General features: G+C 43.2%; 1 protein-coding gene across 1 annotated transcript; it reads left to right on the plus strand.

Annotated features, from left to right (window-relative positions):
* Positions 1 to 5,662: 5,662 nt before the first annotated feature.
* Positions 5,663 to 6,523, plus strand: LOC125520763 (RING-H2 finger protein ATL8). Its single transcript, XM_048685776.2, has one exon. It carries the CDS (start codon positions 5,767 to 5,769, stop codon positions 6,388 to 6,390), a length of 624 nt encoding a protein of 207 aa, XP_048541733.1. The 5' UTR covers positions 5,663 to 5,766; the 3' UTR covers positions 6,391 to 6,523.
* Positions 6,524 to 16,707: the final 10,184 nt, after the last annotated feature.

Genomic DNA, 16,707 nt, shown 5'->3' on the forward strand with positions numbered 1-16,707 from the left:
ATGATCGCTGACACTCCACGTCAGATCATTAGATTCACCGTTAAGCCTATCTAACAAGCAGCATTATCCATGCAGCCACATCGTGCATCACTCTAACTAAGAGCATCTCCAACAAAGACGTAAAAATACCGAACGCTAAAATAGTGGTACAGCGCCACCATATCACTTTTAGCGTGCCACCGTCAATATTGGTTTTCCACATGCCTAAAAACACGTGCCCAAAAAAAATCACGCGTTGCAAATTATGAAGCGTGCGCTGTTCGGCGCCCAACTTTTGCAGCATGCGATAGCGCTTTTAAGCATGTGCATTAAATTGTTTTGCGCGCGCACTATTTTGCAGCATCTGTCGGAACGTCTTTGGCGCCTAAAAAGGACGGTATTTAGCGCATGGAGTAGTTTTTGAGCGACTGTTGGAGATGCTCTAACAATGCACGCAATACTAGTACTAGTACAGGCGCGCACACACATTGTGCCCTACTTGCACAGCCTCATGCGGCACTCGCAACTTGGCATGACTAAACGTGCGATGCTTTACTCTAATCTGCATGCAACTAAGAAATCAAGGTGAAATAAACATGTAGAACAAGGTTAACTCTAACAAGATTCATTTGCTAGATGGTGACTGAAATGTCCGTGGTTTTGGGTCAACTTAACTCTAACAACAGCGTCTGTGTATGTGTGGTGAGCAGCGGCTCGTGCTCAACTTAAACGATCAGATGGCGCAGATTAAATTTGTGATCACCAAAGTTTTTGACACCAAATGAACACACACAGATCTTCATTAGTACAAACACAAGCGCTCATATACACGCGAACATACACTCACTTCTATGAACGCACACACGCACACCCTACCCCTATGAGTACCTCTGAATGACTGAGCTGACATATCATCTTGAGATTTACAAAGTCACCGTAGGCGCCTCGTCGTCGATAGGAACATCTCCTCCCACTGAATGCGCATCGCCAGAAATCCTAAAATAAATCCAGAAATAAATGCGAGCACCAGGATTTGAACCCTGATGGGATGGGGATACTATAGTCCCTCTAACCATCCAACCACACTTGTTTGAACCAAAGTCCCCAGTGATATATAGATGATTCACACGTCCTGCATACATGCGTATCTCATAACATGAAGCCGCACCAGAGAAGTAAAGTTGATGCATCAGGGCATCTTAGAGACAGACCCTCAAACCGCCCGCAACTAGCCGGACCGCGTGGTCTAGACATGATTTGCGATCCAATGCGGGGGTGTACCGGTCCGCCGAGCGGTCCAAACGTACTTTTTCTGGCAAACCCGAGACAAATGTGGGGGGGCCTTGCAGGAGTTCGGGCAGCAACCACGTAGGGCTCCGCACCCTCGACCCATCCAAAACTCTTTCTGGACTCGTGCCTCCATCCTCCCCATTTCCCTCCTTCCATCTTTCTCTCTTGCCTTCGCTGCAGCTCCACCACCCCGGCCGTCACGCCACACCCCCGCTGAATCTCTATGTCTTTGTCACCACCGGTATTCTAGTCGGGCTCCACCCCGCTTCTCCTCCATCGTTGTTCAACCCCTGTCCTCCTACCACCCTGCCAGGTACTATCCGCTACTGCTATACTCACCATGCCCGTCAACTATTCGATGAATTGCCGGAGCTAAAAAAGTTTTTGCTTCTTCTTTCAAGCAATGGATTCCGATTTGGAGTACATATGCGACCACTATTTTGAGTCGTCTGACCGCTTGTCCGACGAGGAGGACTACACGGATGAGACAATGATGATGCAAGCGATCATTTAAGAGGTGGAGTGTGTGAAGGAGGATGTTCTCAATTTCAAGGGGATCCATCAAGAGCCATCGAGTGCTCAACGCAATAGGGCGCGCGACCATTTGACACTGATGGCGGACTACTTGGCCCCTAGTGCACTCTTCGCTGACCATTTCCAATTGTGATTTCGGATGTGCAAGACTGTCTTCGATCGTTTGTACCATGACGCCTGGTCTTATGATCACTACTTCATCTTGAAGAAGGACGTCGTGGGAATGGTTGGCTTCTGTGGTTACCACAAGAGCATGGCCGCACATCTGATGCTTGCATATGGTACGGCAGATGATTCGTGGGACGAGTAACTATGGATGGTCAGGTTTGCAACTGTCGTGGTCAAGGTATTTGGACATCATTACCTGAGAGAACCAACTGTGGCAAACACTGAGAGGCTCTTGGCAACCTCAGAAGCAAGAGGGTGACGAGGTTTGCTTAGATCTCTTGACTATATGCATTGCAAATAAAAGAACTGCCCGAAGGTCGTACAAGGGCAATATCAGTGTCATGTTAATAAGCCCACCATAATTCTTGAAGCAATTGCATCACAATAATTTTTGGATTTGGCACGCTTTCTTTGGCATGCACGGGTCTCATAGTGACATCAATGTGCTGCAGCGATCATCATTGTTTGTGAGGCTCGCCGAAGGAAAAGCTCCTCTGTGGGCTACTATCTGGTTGACATGAGTACAATATGGGCTACTATCTGGTTGGCAGTATATATTATTTGTGGGCTACCTTTGTCAGCACTATGTTTAACCAGTTGGCCTGAAAAAGTCTCACTTTGCCCAAAGACAAGAAGCATCTAGAAAGAATGTCGAGCGGGCATTTGGAATTCTGCAGGACCGTTCTGCAGTTGTTCATGGACCTGCTAAACAAAGGGATCTGGAGACCTTGTGAGAGGTGATAACATGTGTGATCGTGAACAACATGATCGTCGAGGATGAGAGTCAGGATGCTGCCGCGGCTCTAAAATTTGACAACATGGGTGATCCTATCGAACTTCTAGACCAGAATTTTGCCATATTTGAAGAGTTTAGTCAAATGCAACAAAAATATTCTGCATCAACCAACTCACGAACAGCTGGAGGAAGATATGGTCCCTAAAGCATCAATTGGCGCTTAAAGGGGACAAGAACGTTGAAATGTTACATTTGAACTTTTTAAAATTTGAACTAGTGCTGCATATGGATATTTGAACGGCTGTACTCCATGTATGCGGCTATTCGAGCATCTAAACTCTATGTATGCGGCTATTTGAATGTGCTGACTTTTATAAAAATGAGGGAGGCCGAATGTGTGCAGGCAGCTTTGGATGGCGGCCACTCGCATATGTATTTGCGGACTGGTCCCCCTGTCCATGGAAGGATGTGGAAGAAAATTTGTAGGTCGTCATTGAAAATACCGTGAGGGAGATATAGATAGTGGGAGTAGCTGCACAAAAGAGCGGCAAGATTGACCTCGGTTGCTAATTAATCAAAGCACATACTTACGTACGCAGAGGTCGGGGTGCTATTCTCTTATAACATAACTTACCAAGACAACCTAACATATAACATGGGACCGATCAAAAATGTAATGTATGATCCATCACTCACTTACAATAGATAGATAGATAGATAGATAGATAGGTAGTTGTTGCTTTCCACAATGTACTACTTTGTTAAGTTAATCACGCATCCTGTATCGAACGAATGGAGTTGTATTTTGCATGCAGACATTAACCCCAATTAAAAGGATGATCACTTGGTTCAAAAGTCCATATCGTGCTTCTATTGTTCTTCTCAGCTCTTGTCGTTTTGCGCCAAAAATGGCGACTCGGCAGCCGGCAGGGTGCATCACAGAGCAAGGGCAGAATTGAGCGTGGTTCCTTGATAAGACAGTGTTTTCACTATAAGATACTATGTCGATATCTCCTTCAATAAAAATAATAGCAGGTCGCCATTACTAGGATTAGGGCTAGGGTACCGGCGTACTGCACTTCCATGTACGCCGATGACGTGGCCATCCTCCTCAACCCAGTCCGGCAGGGGGTGCTTGCACTGCGATCTATCCATAGTGCTTTTGGAGACACCACTGGACTCAGAGTTAATTTCAGCAAGAGCATCGTAATGGCCATTAATGGAGACCGCTTCAACATCGACGATGTGGCTGGGTCCCTGGGGGCCATGTGTGCGTCTTTCCCGTGCAAATATCTTACGTATCATGGCAAGTACATGGAGTTTTCCTTACGTATCATGGCAAAGTATGAACATGCTTTACCCAAAACATGGCAAATTTTAATTTTCCTTGATCGCATGACAATTTAATAGTTTTTGGCATGTCTCAAATTTTTCTATGGCAAATTTTAGTTTCTCGTGAAATCTGATGGTCAAATTCATATACCTTGACGACAAATTAGTGTAACAAACCATGGCAAACTCTTTCCTCCATAGTAGCATCGTAAAGTCTTTAATAGTATATCATGGCAATTTTCTTTCTTTGTAACATGGTAAACAAAAAAAATAACTTTTTAGGGTACCATGGCAATTGAAGTTCATGGAGCATGGAAAATGTAGGTTGTGTATCATGGCAATTTTATTTCTTTACAACATGGCAAATGTATATTTTTTTATGGGACCATGGCAATTTTGGTTCATGGAGCACGGAATTCTAGTTTATGGATCATGTCTATTTTATTTCTTTGCGACATGGCAGCAAAATCATTTTTGTGGAACCATGGGAATTTAAGTTCATGGAGCATGGCAAGTGTAGTTTATGGATCATGAAAATACTTTCTATGGGACCATGGCAATTTAAATTCATGTAGCATGGCAAATGTAGTTTATGCATCATGGCAAAAAGAAAAAAATCGCGACATGGAAAAAACTACTTTATATTGTACCATGGCAAATATAGTTTATGGAGCACGGCAAATGTAGTTTATGGATCGTGACAGTTTTACTATATGGACCATGGCAAATTTCTTTGTCTTTGCAAGATGGCATTTTTTTCAACGGGACATTATTATAAATATCCCCGATAGACCATATTATTGGTAGTTTGTTTATGCATTTTTTTGAGATATGTTATGCATATTAGTCAAAAAAGGGGTGCCTCGAATCCCTTTCGCCAGTCCACTTTATCACAAGAAATCAATTGGCGCCGCAGGTTTTCTTCTTCTTTGGGAGCAAAAAAAGAAAGCATAGGTCAAAAGAAGTAAAGCGTGTCTCATCTTTTCACACATACACAAACACACATGGCTGGTTCTCTCGGAAAGCAGACGTTTAGCCGATATTTCTACCACTGATCACTACTGGTATTTCTAGTGCTTTGCTTAATTTCCACGAATCCACGTAGTTCTGTTACTAGAAAGAAATCAAAAGGAGCCACGCGTGCAGCAGGAAACACCCCAAAGTGGCATGCACGAGCTGTATCGGCGCCCGCCACTACCCCGTGGGCCCCGGCGTTACCTGTCCGCTGGCTGGCTCTGCCTTCCATCATGACCGGATGACCCCCTCCACGCTATAAAAAAGGAAAATTTTATTTTTGCCACTCTAGATTTTGCCAATTTTCCTTATGCCACTTTAGATTTTGACATTTCAGTTTTGCCACTCTGAGCCTTTGACAAATATCACAATTGCCATTATGTGGCAAAACCAAAATAAATTAGAGTGGCAATTGTGATACATTGTCAAAAGCTAGAGTGGCAAAAGTGAAACAAAATTAATTTGTTTTTGCCACATAATGGCAATTGTGATATTTGTCAAAAGCTAAGAGTGGCAAAACTGAAATGTCAAAATTTACAATGGCATAAAGAAAATTGGCAAAATCTAGAGCGGCAAAAACAAAATTTTCGCCTATAAAAATCCACGTCGAGAGCAGAGCAGAGCATCGCACACACGCACGCTCAGAGTCGAAGATAAGCTAGATACAGAGTCCACAGTCCACACACCATAGCTAGGCACAGAGAAACAACACCATGCGCGCCCCGGCGAGCCTCCTGCACGGCGCCGCCCTCGCGAACACTGTCACGGGCGAGCCGTCGTCGTCACCGGTGAGCATGAAGGCCCCTGAGCAGCAGCAGACGGCGCCTGTGATGGCGGTGAACTCGGACATGGTGCTCATCCTAGCATCGTTGCTATGTGCGCTCGTCTGTGTCCTTGGACTCGCCCTCGTCTCCCGGTGCACATGCCGCCGCCGCCGCTCGGCCTCATACTCCGATCACGCCCCTCCTCCCCCAAAGGGCCTCAAGAAGAAGGCCATCCACGCGCTCCCCACCATCCCCTTCGCCGCCAACGGGGCTTCTCCGACGCCGGCGACATGCTCGTCGTCAGAGTGTGCGATCTGCCTGGCGGAGTTCACGGAGGGGGAGGCCCTGCGCGTGCTCCCACGGTGCGGCCACGGTTTCCATGTCGCATGCGTCGACGCCTGGCTCCGGACCTGTGCCACATGCCCCTCCTGTCGTGCCCCCATCGTTGCCATGCCCGCGCAGCCGCCAGCGACGACCACGGTGGTGGTCGTGGTGGCGGCAAACAACAGGTGCGGGAGGTGCGGCGAGTTAGCGGCGCCGACCGGTGGTGGCGCTGACACGTTTTTACCTTAGTTTGTAATTAATCAGGTTTGTAGTGTTGTTCTTGTGCCCTGTTTTCCTCTCCCTCTCTGCTTTTTAGCTAGATCGCGTTGTACATTCAATTTGTGTTCATTGGTTGATTTTGTACAGTAAAACTTATGTGGTACTTAAGATTTGTCATTTAATTCGGCTTTATTGCTGGCTTGGTGCATTCGACCCAGCAAAACATAAATTGTATGCTCTGCTGGTACTTGTGCAAAAATTGTCCGTGTATTTCTCTACCTTTTGCGATATTCACCTCTTGTCCACTTCTTCTTCTCCAACCAATTGAGCATCTCCATTAATCGAAGAAAACTTCAATTTCGTTTGGACTGTACGAAAATATTTGCAGGGCGGAATCTATTGCCTTTTTCATTGTGTTTTGGGTGCTTCATCTGTTTTAGTCAATAAAACTTTTAGTCTCCATCAGAATCGATTCGCCCATTCATTACAGCACAACATGATAGCAACTCGACTGATGGAGATCATTCGAAGGAAAACTAAAGTGCAAGGATAACACATCCTGAGTCTAGCTTGATTGCCGTTCAAGTAAGATGCCTGATGTGGACGTGATGTCTAGCTGAGACAAATTTATGTCAGCTGATAAATAGTCAGGGACTATGAAAGAACGAGACCTGCTGGAAGCTTTAACGTTTGATCTTCAACTTTTGCAGCAGGATAGTTAATTTTTCTGCCTCAAAAAGAGGGAATCTCTTTCGATTAATTGATGCATGTATCCTATTTTATAACTCCCTTAGTTCCGTAATTCATGTCGTGGTTTAGTTCAAATTTGAAACAGAGGGAGTATAAGGTAACCGTTCTCACAAAAGAAAAGAAAATGGAGACTACATGTACTAATATTTATGCAAGCCAAACATATGTTTGTCGAGTTATTACTGTTTCGCCGCAATCTGGTCGGGGAAGAAGACTTAAAGCATAAAATCAAAACGGGAAAACCACTGACCAAGACAAACTTGACATCAGCTATTCAGGATAAAACATCAAACGATGACCCACCAGATCAAGAGACTTAAAGCTAGGGTTTCAATTAAAATTTCAAAGAGAAATAGTTCATTACATGGACAAACATGGAAAACCAGGTCCTTGCATGATCGGTACAGCTGCGCACTAGAGGAAATTGTGGAACGATTGGCATATATGTGGAGGAACATGAAGAAAGGAACTTTTCGGCAAAGGTGCCTAACCAGGTAACGTTGGGGATAAGATCATCATCGTATATTTGAAGATGGGCACATCATACAGACATGCATATACTTTGCATCTCGTATCTAAATAGTATCTCTGCTCTTTTGTGATGATGGATGGCCTTTTATCATGTGTATCGTCTTCTCTCAAAGATCTACCTTTCCTCTGGCCAAAGATTCATCGGCTAGCTGGTGACTGAAATGTACATGGTTTTGGGTGTTGGGGACCAGAGCATTTGTGTATGTGTGGTGCATGTGCAGCGGGTCATGGTCAAGTTAACAATCAGATGGTGCAGCTTTAATGTGTGGTCACCGGATTCTTTAGCGCCAAATGGTGCGGTAATATTGACAACTCGGTTGCTAATTAATCAAAGCACATACTTACGATGCAGAGGACGGGGATGCTACGCATCATCTATCGAACCAATGGAGTGGTATTTTGCATGCAGAGATTTACCCTAATTAAAAGAGACCATGGCCACTTGGTTCAAAAGCTCATATCCTGCTTCTATTGTTCTTCTCAGCTCTTGTCGTCTTGCGCCGAAAATGGCGACTCGGCAGGGTGCATCATAGAGCAAGGACAAAATTAAGCGTCTTTTTCCTCGATAAGACAAAGTGTTTTCACTCCTTAATATACTATATGTCGGTCTCTCCTTTAATATAAATATGATTTGATTTTAAAAGTATAAATCATACTATTCACTCGACATCCCAACTCATTTTCTATGATCCCCATGCAGTATACTATATGTAATATTTGATCGGTAGTGTGAGCCACACTTACCCCAGATGGAATTAATGGATCTTATATATCTTTGTGATCATATAGTACTAGCAATGTGCCCGTGCATTGCAACGGATCCAAAGAAGAATAATACTCGTGCACAAACTTGAAAGAAAACACTCTAGTTTTGATATACATATATCACTAAAAATTGTTTCACTCAAAATATATTCCTCGGGCTATTTTGATGAGGTGAGGAAGGGATGTGGTGGTTTCGAGATACTAAAGGGTTTTCTGCAAACTGGAGCAGGGAAGTGGACTATTGTTGCAAAGAGACCACAACTTACCTCATAGTCATTAGATGCAAATCTACCGGTCAGAAATGATGGATGACAGATGCACCATCATCATCAACTGAGTATTTTATAGAAGTAGAGATATATCTTCCTGGTACATTATCTCCGAGAGGCGATAGGTAGGCACACTTTGAACGTTTAGCCTCATTTCGTGATGAAGCGAGAGAGCTGGATCCTTAGCAATTCAATTTCACTTTTGAAACAAAGCACAATTTGAAAGGAGATTAAAAGCATGTGCCCACTCTAATATTTCACATATGCATTGGTTTTAGCTGCCACTGGACTTGCTCCTCGTATAGTGCCATCACCAGCTAGCTAGAATGAATGCACCGTATACTTTTCCATGCAGTACCAAAATAAAGGCAACCTCATTAACTTGGCATGGAAGTTGAAATTCAAGGGGATTCCTTTCTCAAAAATTATCTTGCCATGAGTACAAGCAAAATATCTTGAAGTGGCATGTGCAAGACCATCGTTTGCCATTGCCACAAATGCTCACCCCTTGCTTCTGCCATTATATTTTGAAATAACCCATCTCTTATTTATTTTCCGTACTTTGTATGGCAATGTGTGTCTTATTTTCATTGTCGGAACATTTGCCGCTTGTTTCCCATCCCATCATGTTTTCAAAATGCAATCCATCCTTCAGTTAAGGAAATCTAGAATTAGGTAGCAGTGTCCAAGATAAATCCATCGAAACCCAACTCATGTGACTCTAAGAGGGTTATACAAATGTGCAGCTCGGGCAATTTAATCAGAACAACTATTAATTCAGATATCCAACTAGCTATAGCTACTCACATATTCGTTTTACAACAGGAAAAAGTTGGCACCAATGTTTTTTCTTCCAGAGTTAAAAGTAAAATACACTGTGACTGGTCACTAATTAGGCTTTTATTTGGAGTAGTTACTAGTTCTACCACACAATTGTGTCACTAGACTGCCAGCACCAAAAACAAAACATGCCAAAGCGAAGTTGCTACAAATGCATGAACAAGGATCTTAACTTCCTAAGGTTACATCCACTAGCCGAACAGAGGCTAAAATTGTATATTTGACCCTTCTTGGAATGTTTAGCATGAAATTGCTTGTACTCAAAACTTTATCACAATCTGGCCCTTTTTAACGATGCCAAACATGTGTGGTTTTGCTTCTACACTATGCAAGTCATTAAGGTTTCCCAAAGCCGCAACACTATGGGGTATGGATTTGCACAATGTAGCAGCCACTTCAAGGTCTATGGACTTGCCAAAAAGGATCAAGTCTGGCTTTTTTTTCATGTCAGGTCATTTCGTGCCAAATTTCTCAAAAAGGGTCAAATATGTCATTTTTGCCCCGGACCGGCACCTGCACTACCATGTAGGCCCACGGTAACTTGTCTGTTGATCAACGTTCGCTTCCACGACTGGCACTTCCATCGATGTGATCATGACTATAAAAGTCCACGCACTATCATCGCCTTGCAAAAGCACACACCATCCAAGCTCCATGCCCTCTCTTCTTGCATGAACATGAAGATATAAACTAAATTGCAATATAGTCCTACTGCAGCCAAGGGAACGAGGGCTTCCCATGGGGGTTGAAGAATCTACATTATTTGATCTACTGTTATGACAGCCAAGGTTGATTTAGCGCTAGTGGATGAAATAGTGAAAATCTAAGGTTGCCTCCAAATCACCCGAAGAGCTAGACAGAGGGCAAAAAATCGATCTAGTCCCCCCTAACTTGCACCTCCATGGCAATGGAGAAAGAGGGGAGTGTATGGGGCTGTAACAGATATATCACTTCGATAGGATTATTGGGAGGGAGTGCTATGGATCTTCCTTCCCGCCTCGCCGATCACCATGAACACAGAGAGGAAGGACCGATGCCGCTCACCGGCATTGGAGTTCAACTCTAACATGACATAACACTCGTCTACGACATGACACCAAACCTCTCCAAAGCGGAGCAAATCTAGGCTTACACCTAGTACTATTATCTACAATTCAACCGCCACTCCCACCCCCATGCAAGCCAACAATGCCGTTGGACGAACAGGGGAGATGAGACGGGGAGCTTTCACGGCTCTCGAGGTGGGCACTACAGAGAAATGTAGGGTTCGTCTCCAAAAAAAAGAGAAAATGGAGGGACAAAAAGAGAGTCGACCATGTCCCCCCTTCAAGCCACAACTTTAATTGCCCATATTCAGAACATCTCTCTCTCTCTCTCTCTCTCTCTCTCTCTCTCTCTAATAAGCAATTCGCCAAATATTTTGTGTTCTATGGGTTGGGAATCATGGGATGAGTCAAAAGTGTTTTAGTTGAGGTACTAGACCTCCTACGACAGTTTAAATAAAGAGCATTAAACAATTCCACTTTTTTCCTTTTTTTTCTCCATAGGCTAACACTGCATGGTAAGATATATAATCCTTGATGGTGAGTTGTCGCAATAACTCTAGATGGATCATGTATATCTTTTTTAGATTACCTCAACATGCATAATAAAGCAAAAATGTTGTGTAGAACCATGGTATACCCAACCTATGCTCAGTACCGCTCATTTCCTTACACCAATTATGAGGATTTGTGCATGGCGGGTAAGATAAACTATGGCGGGAACCATGAAGGAAAGATTAAGAGGCCTATACCGCTAAGTAAACCTACTGAATGCCTACGCCATATGTAATAAAATAAGTATGTTGCTTTGGACGGGGTGAATGTTGTTTCCCATACGACAGCACTGTTCACATTTTTTTTATTTTCCCTTCTTATGTACGACAGGTGTGGTTCCACAACTTGCTCATCCAATGCCCAGTGCGTCTCTTGCTCCACATTTTATTGATTTCCCGTATACTAGAACAAGAGTAGGTGAGGCTTGTTTGTTTTCATTTTTCTGTTGCATGCTGGATGTAGTTGGGGTCTGATTTTGTTGTATGCTTTACTTATAAGCTGTGAAACTTAACCACATATGTGGATGCGGCATACTTTTTTTAAGGTGAGCAGTGCCTAGGAACCATGGTATATATTTGCATTTTTGAACATTTTTTAGGCTGTAAAACCTTATTGAGCATTTCAAATCGTTCTGTGCAGTCTTTATAGATATAAAAGAATATATGCAGTGTGTCAATACAGATTTACAACAGCAGATACCCTTGAAGAAAAATTATTCTTTGTATGAAGTGAAATACTGGAGAGCTTGAGCGTCTGTTTTAGATTTTAATTTATTAGAAATGTCAGGACTCCGTTTCATATAAAATGTCACGACAGAACTTTGATTTTCACTGCTTAGGGACGTGTGCCAGCCCATCTCGTTTGAAATACATAATGACACTGTGCAGGCCTACTACAATATTGATAAGTATACAATGATTAACTAATAAATTTGAATTCAATCAGGGAACATATCCACATGTAAAGCAGTAGTGCATCGTACGGCGTCCAGCATGGTTCAGCCCGACCATGGTTCTGAAACTCGCCTCTCATAATAGTCTCTGATATATAGGCGATAGCTAGGTTCAGCACGAACAACTTTATCATTTTCCAGTGCGTTGTCTTGCTCTTGGGGCTGAAACGAGCTCAATGGCTGTTTCACATTTCATTTTCACTTTTGACCAAAGCACATTCGAAAACCTTTCAAAAAGGAAATCTAAAGCATGCCTCTGTTTAGTACTAGCGTTGCCACGTAGTCAAGCACATCAGTGTCAGAAACCACATTTACCAAGGCCATGCCACTTACTCCTACAGTGTCAGTGTGTCACTAGCTAGCCAATGGCTAGATTCCACCGCACTTTGCACGTAGAACAAGTATTACTTTGCACATAGAACTTTTATACTACTCCCTTTGGAAAGAAATATAAGTGCATTTAAAGCATCTACAGTCGGGCGCCTCAAATCGGTCTCATACGTTTGGGTGGATCGTCCGGTCACGTTTTTTTATCCAGACGATGCCTCAAACGGGCCTTAGACGCCGAGACTGACGGGCACACCCACAAATCCAACTCAAATATTGTCTAGCGGATATAGGGCACCCGGGCACGCTTGCCATGTCGGTCTGACGGCGGGGTCCCGCACGGAAATGCTCGGAAACCCGGCAGTTTGACGGACACCGCGTCCGTCGCCGCGCGGCCCCGCTCCGGCTCGCCACCCAAGACCAAATCCGGCTATTTATGTCGGCCGGTGTCCCACAACCCTAACCCATCCACCTCCCTGATACGTCTTCATCGTATCTACTTTTCTGAACTCGTTTGCTCTTGTTTTGGACTCTAATTTGTATGATTTGAACAGAACTAACCCAAACTGACGCTGCCTTCAGCAAAATTGTCATGGTGTTATTTTTGTGCAGAAATCAAAATTCTCGGATTGGCCTGAAAATTTAAGGAGAATTTTTGTGGAATATATAAAAAATACTGGCGTAAGAATCAACCAGAGGGGGGCCACCTAGAGGCCAGAAGACTTGGGGGCGCGCCAAGAGAGCTTGTGGGGCCCCTAAACCTCCTCCGACCCTAACTCCAACTCTATATAACCTCGGGGAGAAAAAAATCAGAGAGAAAGATTCATCGCGTTTTACGATATGGAGCTGTCGCCGCCTCCTGTTCTTCATCGGGAGGGATGATCTGTAGTCCGTTTGGGGCTCCAGGGGGATTTGTCGTCATCATCATCTAAAAACCTTCCTCCATCACCAATTTCATGATGCTCACCACCGGGAGTGAGTAATTCCATCGTAGGCTTGCTGGACAGTGATGGGTTTGATGAGATTTATCATGTAATCGAGTTAGTTTTGTTAGGGTCTTGTCCCTAGTATCTACTATGTTCCGAGATTGATGTTGATATGACTTTGCTATGCTTAATGCCTGTAATTAGGGCCTGAGTGCCTTGATTTCAAATCTGACCTATTATGTTTTCATGAATATATTTGTGTTCTTAATCCTATCTTGCAAGTTGTAGACACATATTACAAGTTATGATTCGCATACCCCAAGGTGACAATAATTAGGATTCTTTCCGATGATTACTGTAGTTTGAGGAGTTCATGTATTCACTAAATACTAATGATTTGTTCCCGTTCTCTATTAAAAAGAGGCCTTAATATCCCTTAGTTTCCATTAGGACCCCACTGCCACGGGATGGTAGGACAAAAGATGCCATGCAAGTTCTTTTCCATAAGCATGTATGACTATATAGGGAATACATGCCTACACTATATTGATGAATTGGAGCTAGTTCTGTGTCACCCTGGGTTATGGCTGCTACATGATGAATATCATCCAACACAATTATCATTGATGATCCATTGCCTACGAGCTTTTCACATATTGATCTTTTCTAAGTTACTTTAAATTTCGCGTTGCTACTGTTACAATCACTACAAAATTGCTACTGTTAATTTTGCCACTGTTACCGTTACTTCCATAATACTTTGCTACTAAACAATTTGCTACATTTATTAAGTCTTTCAGGTGTGGTTGAATTGACAACTCGGCTGCTAAAACTCGTGAATATTCTTTGGATCCCCTTGTGTCGAATCAATAAATTTGGGTTGAATACTCCACCCTCGAAAATTGTTGCGATCCCCTATACTTGTGGGTTATCACTCTCCCCTCTCCGCGCTGCCAGTCCGAGCCCATTCACCTCCACCCCTCTCCCGCTCCGGCGCTGTGCCCACGATCCGATGCTCTGCCCACGCTCCGACACTCCTCCATGGTCTGAAGCAAGATCACCTACTACGCCATGCTAACGCCGGAGCGCCGCTACGAGAACCAGCAGGAGATCCGGGCGAGGCAAGCTACGCGCGCCACCCGCATCGCTACCGGGCTGCCTCCGGTCTCGCAGGAGCCAGAGGAGGAGCAGCCAGGGTAAGAGGAGAAGGAGGAGATGACTCCAATGGAGATAGAGCAAGCGGAGCAGCAGCTACCGGGCTTCAACATGGAATAGGCGGAGGCGGAGTTCACCGTCGCCAGTCCGACGAGATAGCGTAGCAGCAGGCCATCCTGGAGTCCATCCATGATGAGGCCTATGTGGAGGCCAACCAGGCGTTCCTCTGGCGGGAGCAGGCGGAGTCCGATGCACTCTTCGCCGAACTCAACACGGAGATAGAGGCAGAGGAGGCCGGAGTGGAGCAGTCGGAGGCGCCGGAGCTGCAGCTGCCGCTGCCGCCCATGCTGCCGGAGCCGGGCACGGAGATCGTCGACATCTCCGACGACGAGTAGCTAGGTGATCGCGTAGTGCGTAGGTTTATTTTAGTTTGCATGCCTTTGTATCGATTTGAAAATCTAGTATGAGATGTCCGGATGCAATTGTTGAAATTTGAGGCATGCTCGGTCACGTCGGCAGGCATTTGAGGAGCTAGATTTGCTAAGTCCGGCTGCAGACGCTCTTAGATCACTGAGGGGGAGTGCCAACCAATTTAAATCGGCTTAGTCTGCCACTTAATTGTGGCTCTGCCCTTCCTATCCACACACCGCTATGAAAACACACACTTAATTATCCTGAAAATTTCATGCACCACTTACTTCTTAATCATTTGTCTTGTTGACTTTTAAGTCTATGGCCAATTCTCGTAGTTTAGATTATTATCCATACCTAAGATTCTTTCTAGCATTCCATTAAAAAAAGCCAAATGTTTTCAGCAAACATTCAAATTATCATTTTCTATCTTTTTGGATAGAGATTAAAACGTAACTGTATTTCCATTCCAAAAATATGTAAATTCAGTGAATAATATGTAAAGAACGGAAATTTATTGAGTTGGGGAAAAAAATAGAAAGGAACTCATGAAAATGGAAACAAAAACAGAACAATGTTTTTCATGGTATGCTACCGAAAAATTAATTTATGTACCCGCAAATGTGCAAGTTTCCTTTTTTTTTGTCTATGCTAGCTATTTGCCCGTGTGCTACTACGGGGGTTATAAGTATTCAAGTACATTAGCACATAATTTACCCGTTCATATTATACAATTGTGTAAATAAATGTTTACCAAATTATACTTGTTATTTTATTTGTAATCACTTGTTCACTTGCCAAAGAAAATATTTCTTATTTTATGTCAATAAAAGATGGGACAATTAAGGCGGTTTTCAAGGAATGATGATCAGGAAAAATATGAAATATTGGACAAAGTACTACACCCGGCAGGAAAAAGAATCCTATTCTTTTTTCATGTAGTAGAGATAGTACACTCTAGCCCAACCCATGTACACTTTGGCCCAATTCAATCCTACCATAAGAAAAACATAATCCTTTCTCCTGAGTCAGAGTCTATGACCATATTTCTATAAATTATATTTAGTATTATCTTATTATGTTACTAAAGACAAAAACATATTCAAGATACTATACCCTGTTATATATCTAAGTTATAATGATGTAGTCAAGTTAGCAATTGGATTTGTATGTTTTTGCTCTATATCTAGTTGTTTACGATAGTATTTTTTTTATCTAGCACCGTAATCGCTTTTTATTTCTTTCCAGGATTTATATTTGTTTCCATTTTTCTAGAAAGCAGGAAAACAAAATATGTTATCACTTAAGTCCTCTCTGTCTTTGTCCCTAGTTCCAGACAATGAATGACATGTACCTTCATAAATGTTCCCTTTTCACGATTTATATTTTAAAGAAAAGAATTGCATGCATATATAGCATTTTTGTCATTCCGGCGCACGGATCAAATAAGTTAACCATTTCCCCTCATCTTACAATAAAAAGAATTTTGCATGCTCCAAGAAAATTCAAAAAAAAATTGCATGCATCTTTCCATAATGCAAGCAGGGTGATGATCGTGCTTGGCTACTAACGATGAATTTCAAAAGAAAAACCAAATGTAGTTTATAAATAAAAAAATAAGCACGTGATTTTAGTCAGGCCACTAATATCTTTCGCTGATCCACTTTATAATAAGAAATGTGTACTAGCTTCAAAAAAAAAAGAAATGTGTACGCACCGCAACTTTTCTTCTTCTTTCAAATCAAAGCACAAGTCAAAAAAAGTAGAGCGTGTCTCATCTTTTCACACACACGTTACACGCACATATGGCTGGTCTCCAGGAA

Source organism: Triticum urartu, chromosome 7A (genome assembly GCF_056163025.1).
Source record: "Triticum urartu cultivar PI428250 chromosome 7A, HENAU_Tu73, whole genome shotgun sequence".
NCBI lineage: Eukaryota > Viridiplantae > Streptophyta > Magnoliopsida > Poales > Poaceae > Triticum > Triticum urartu.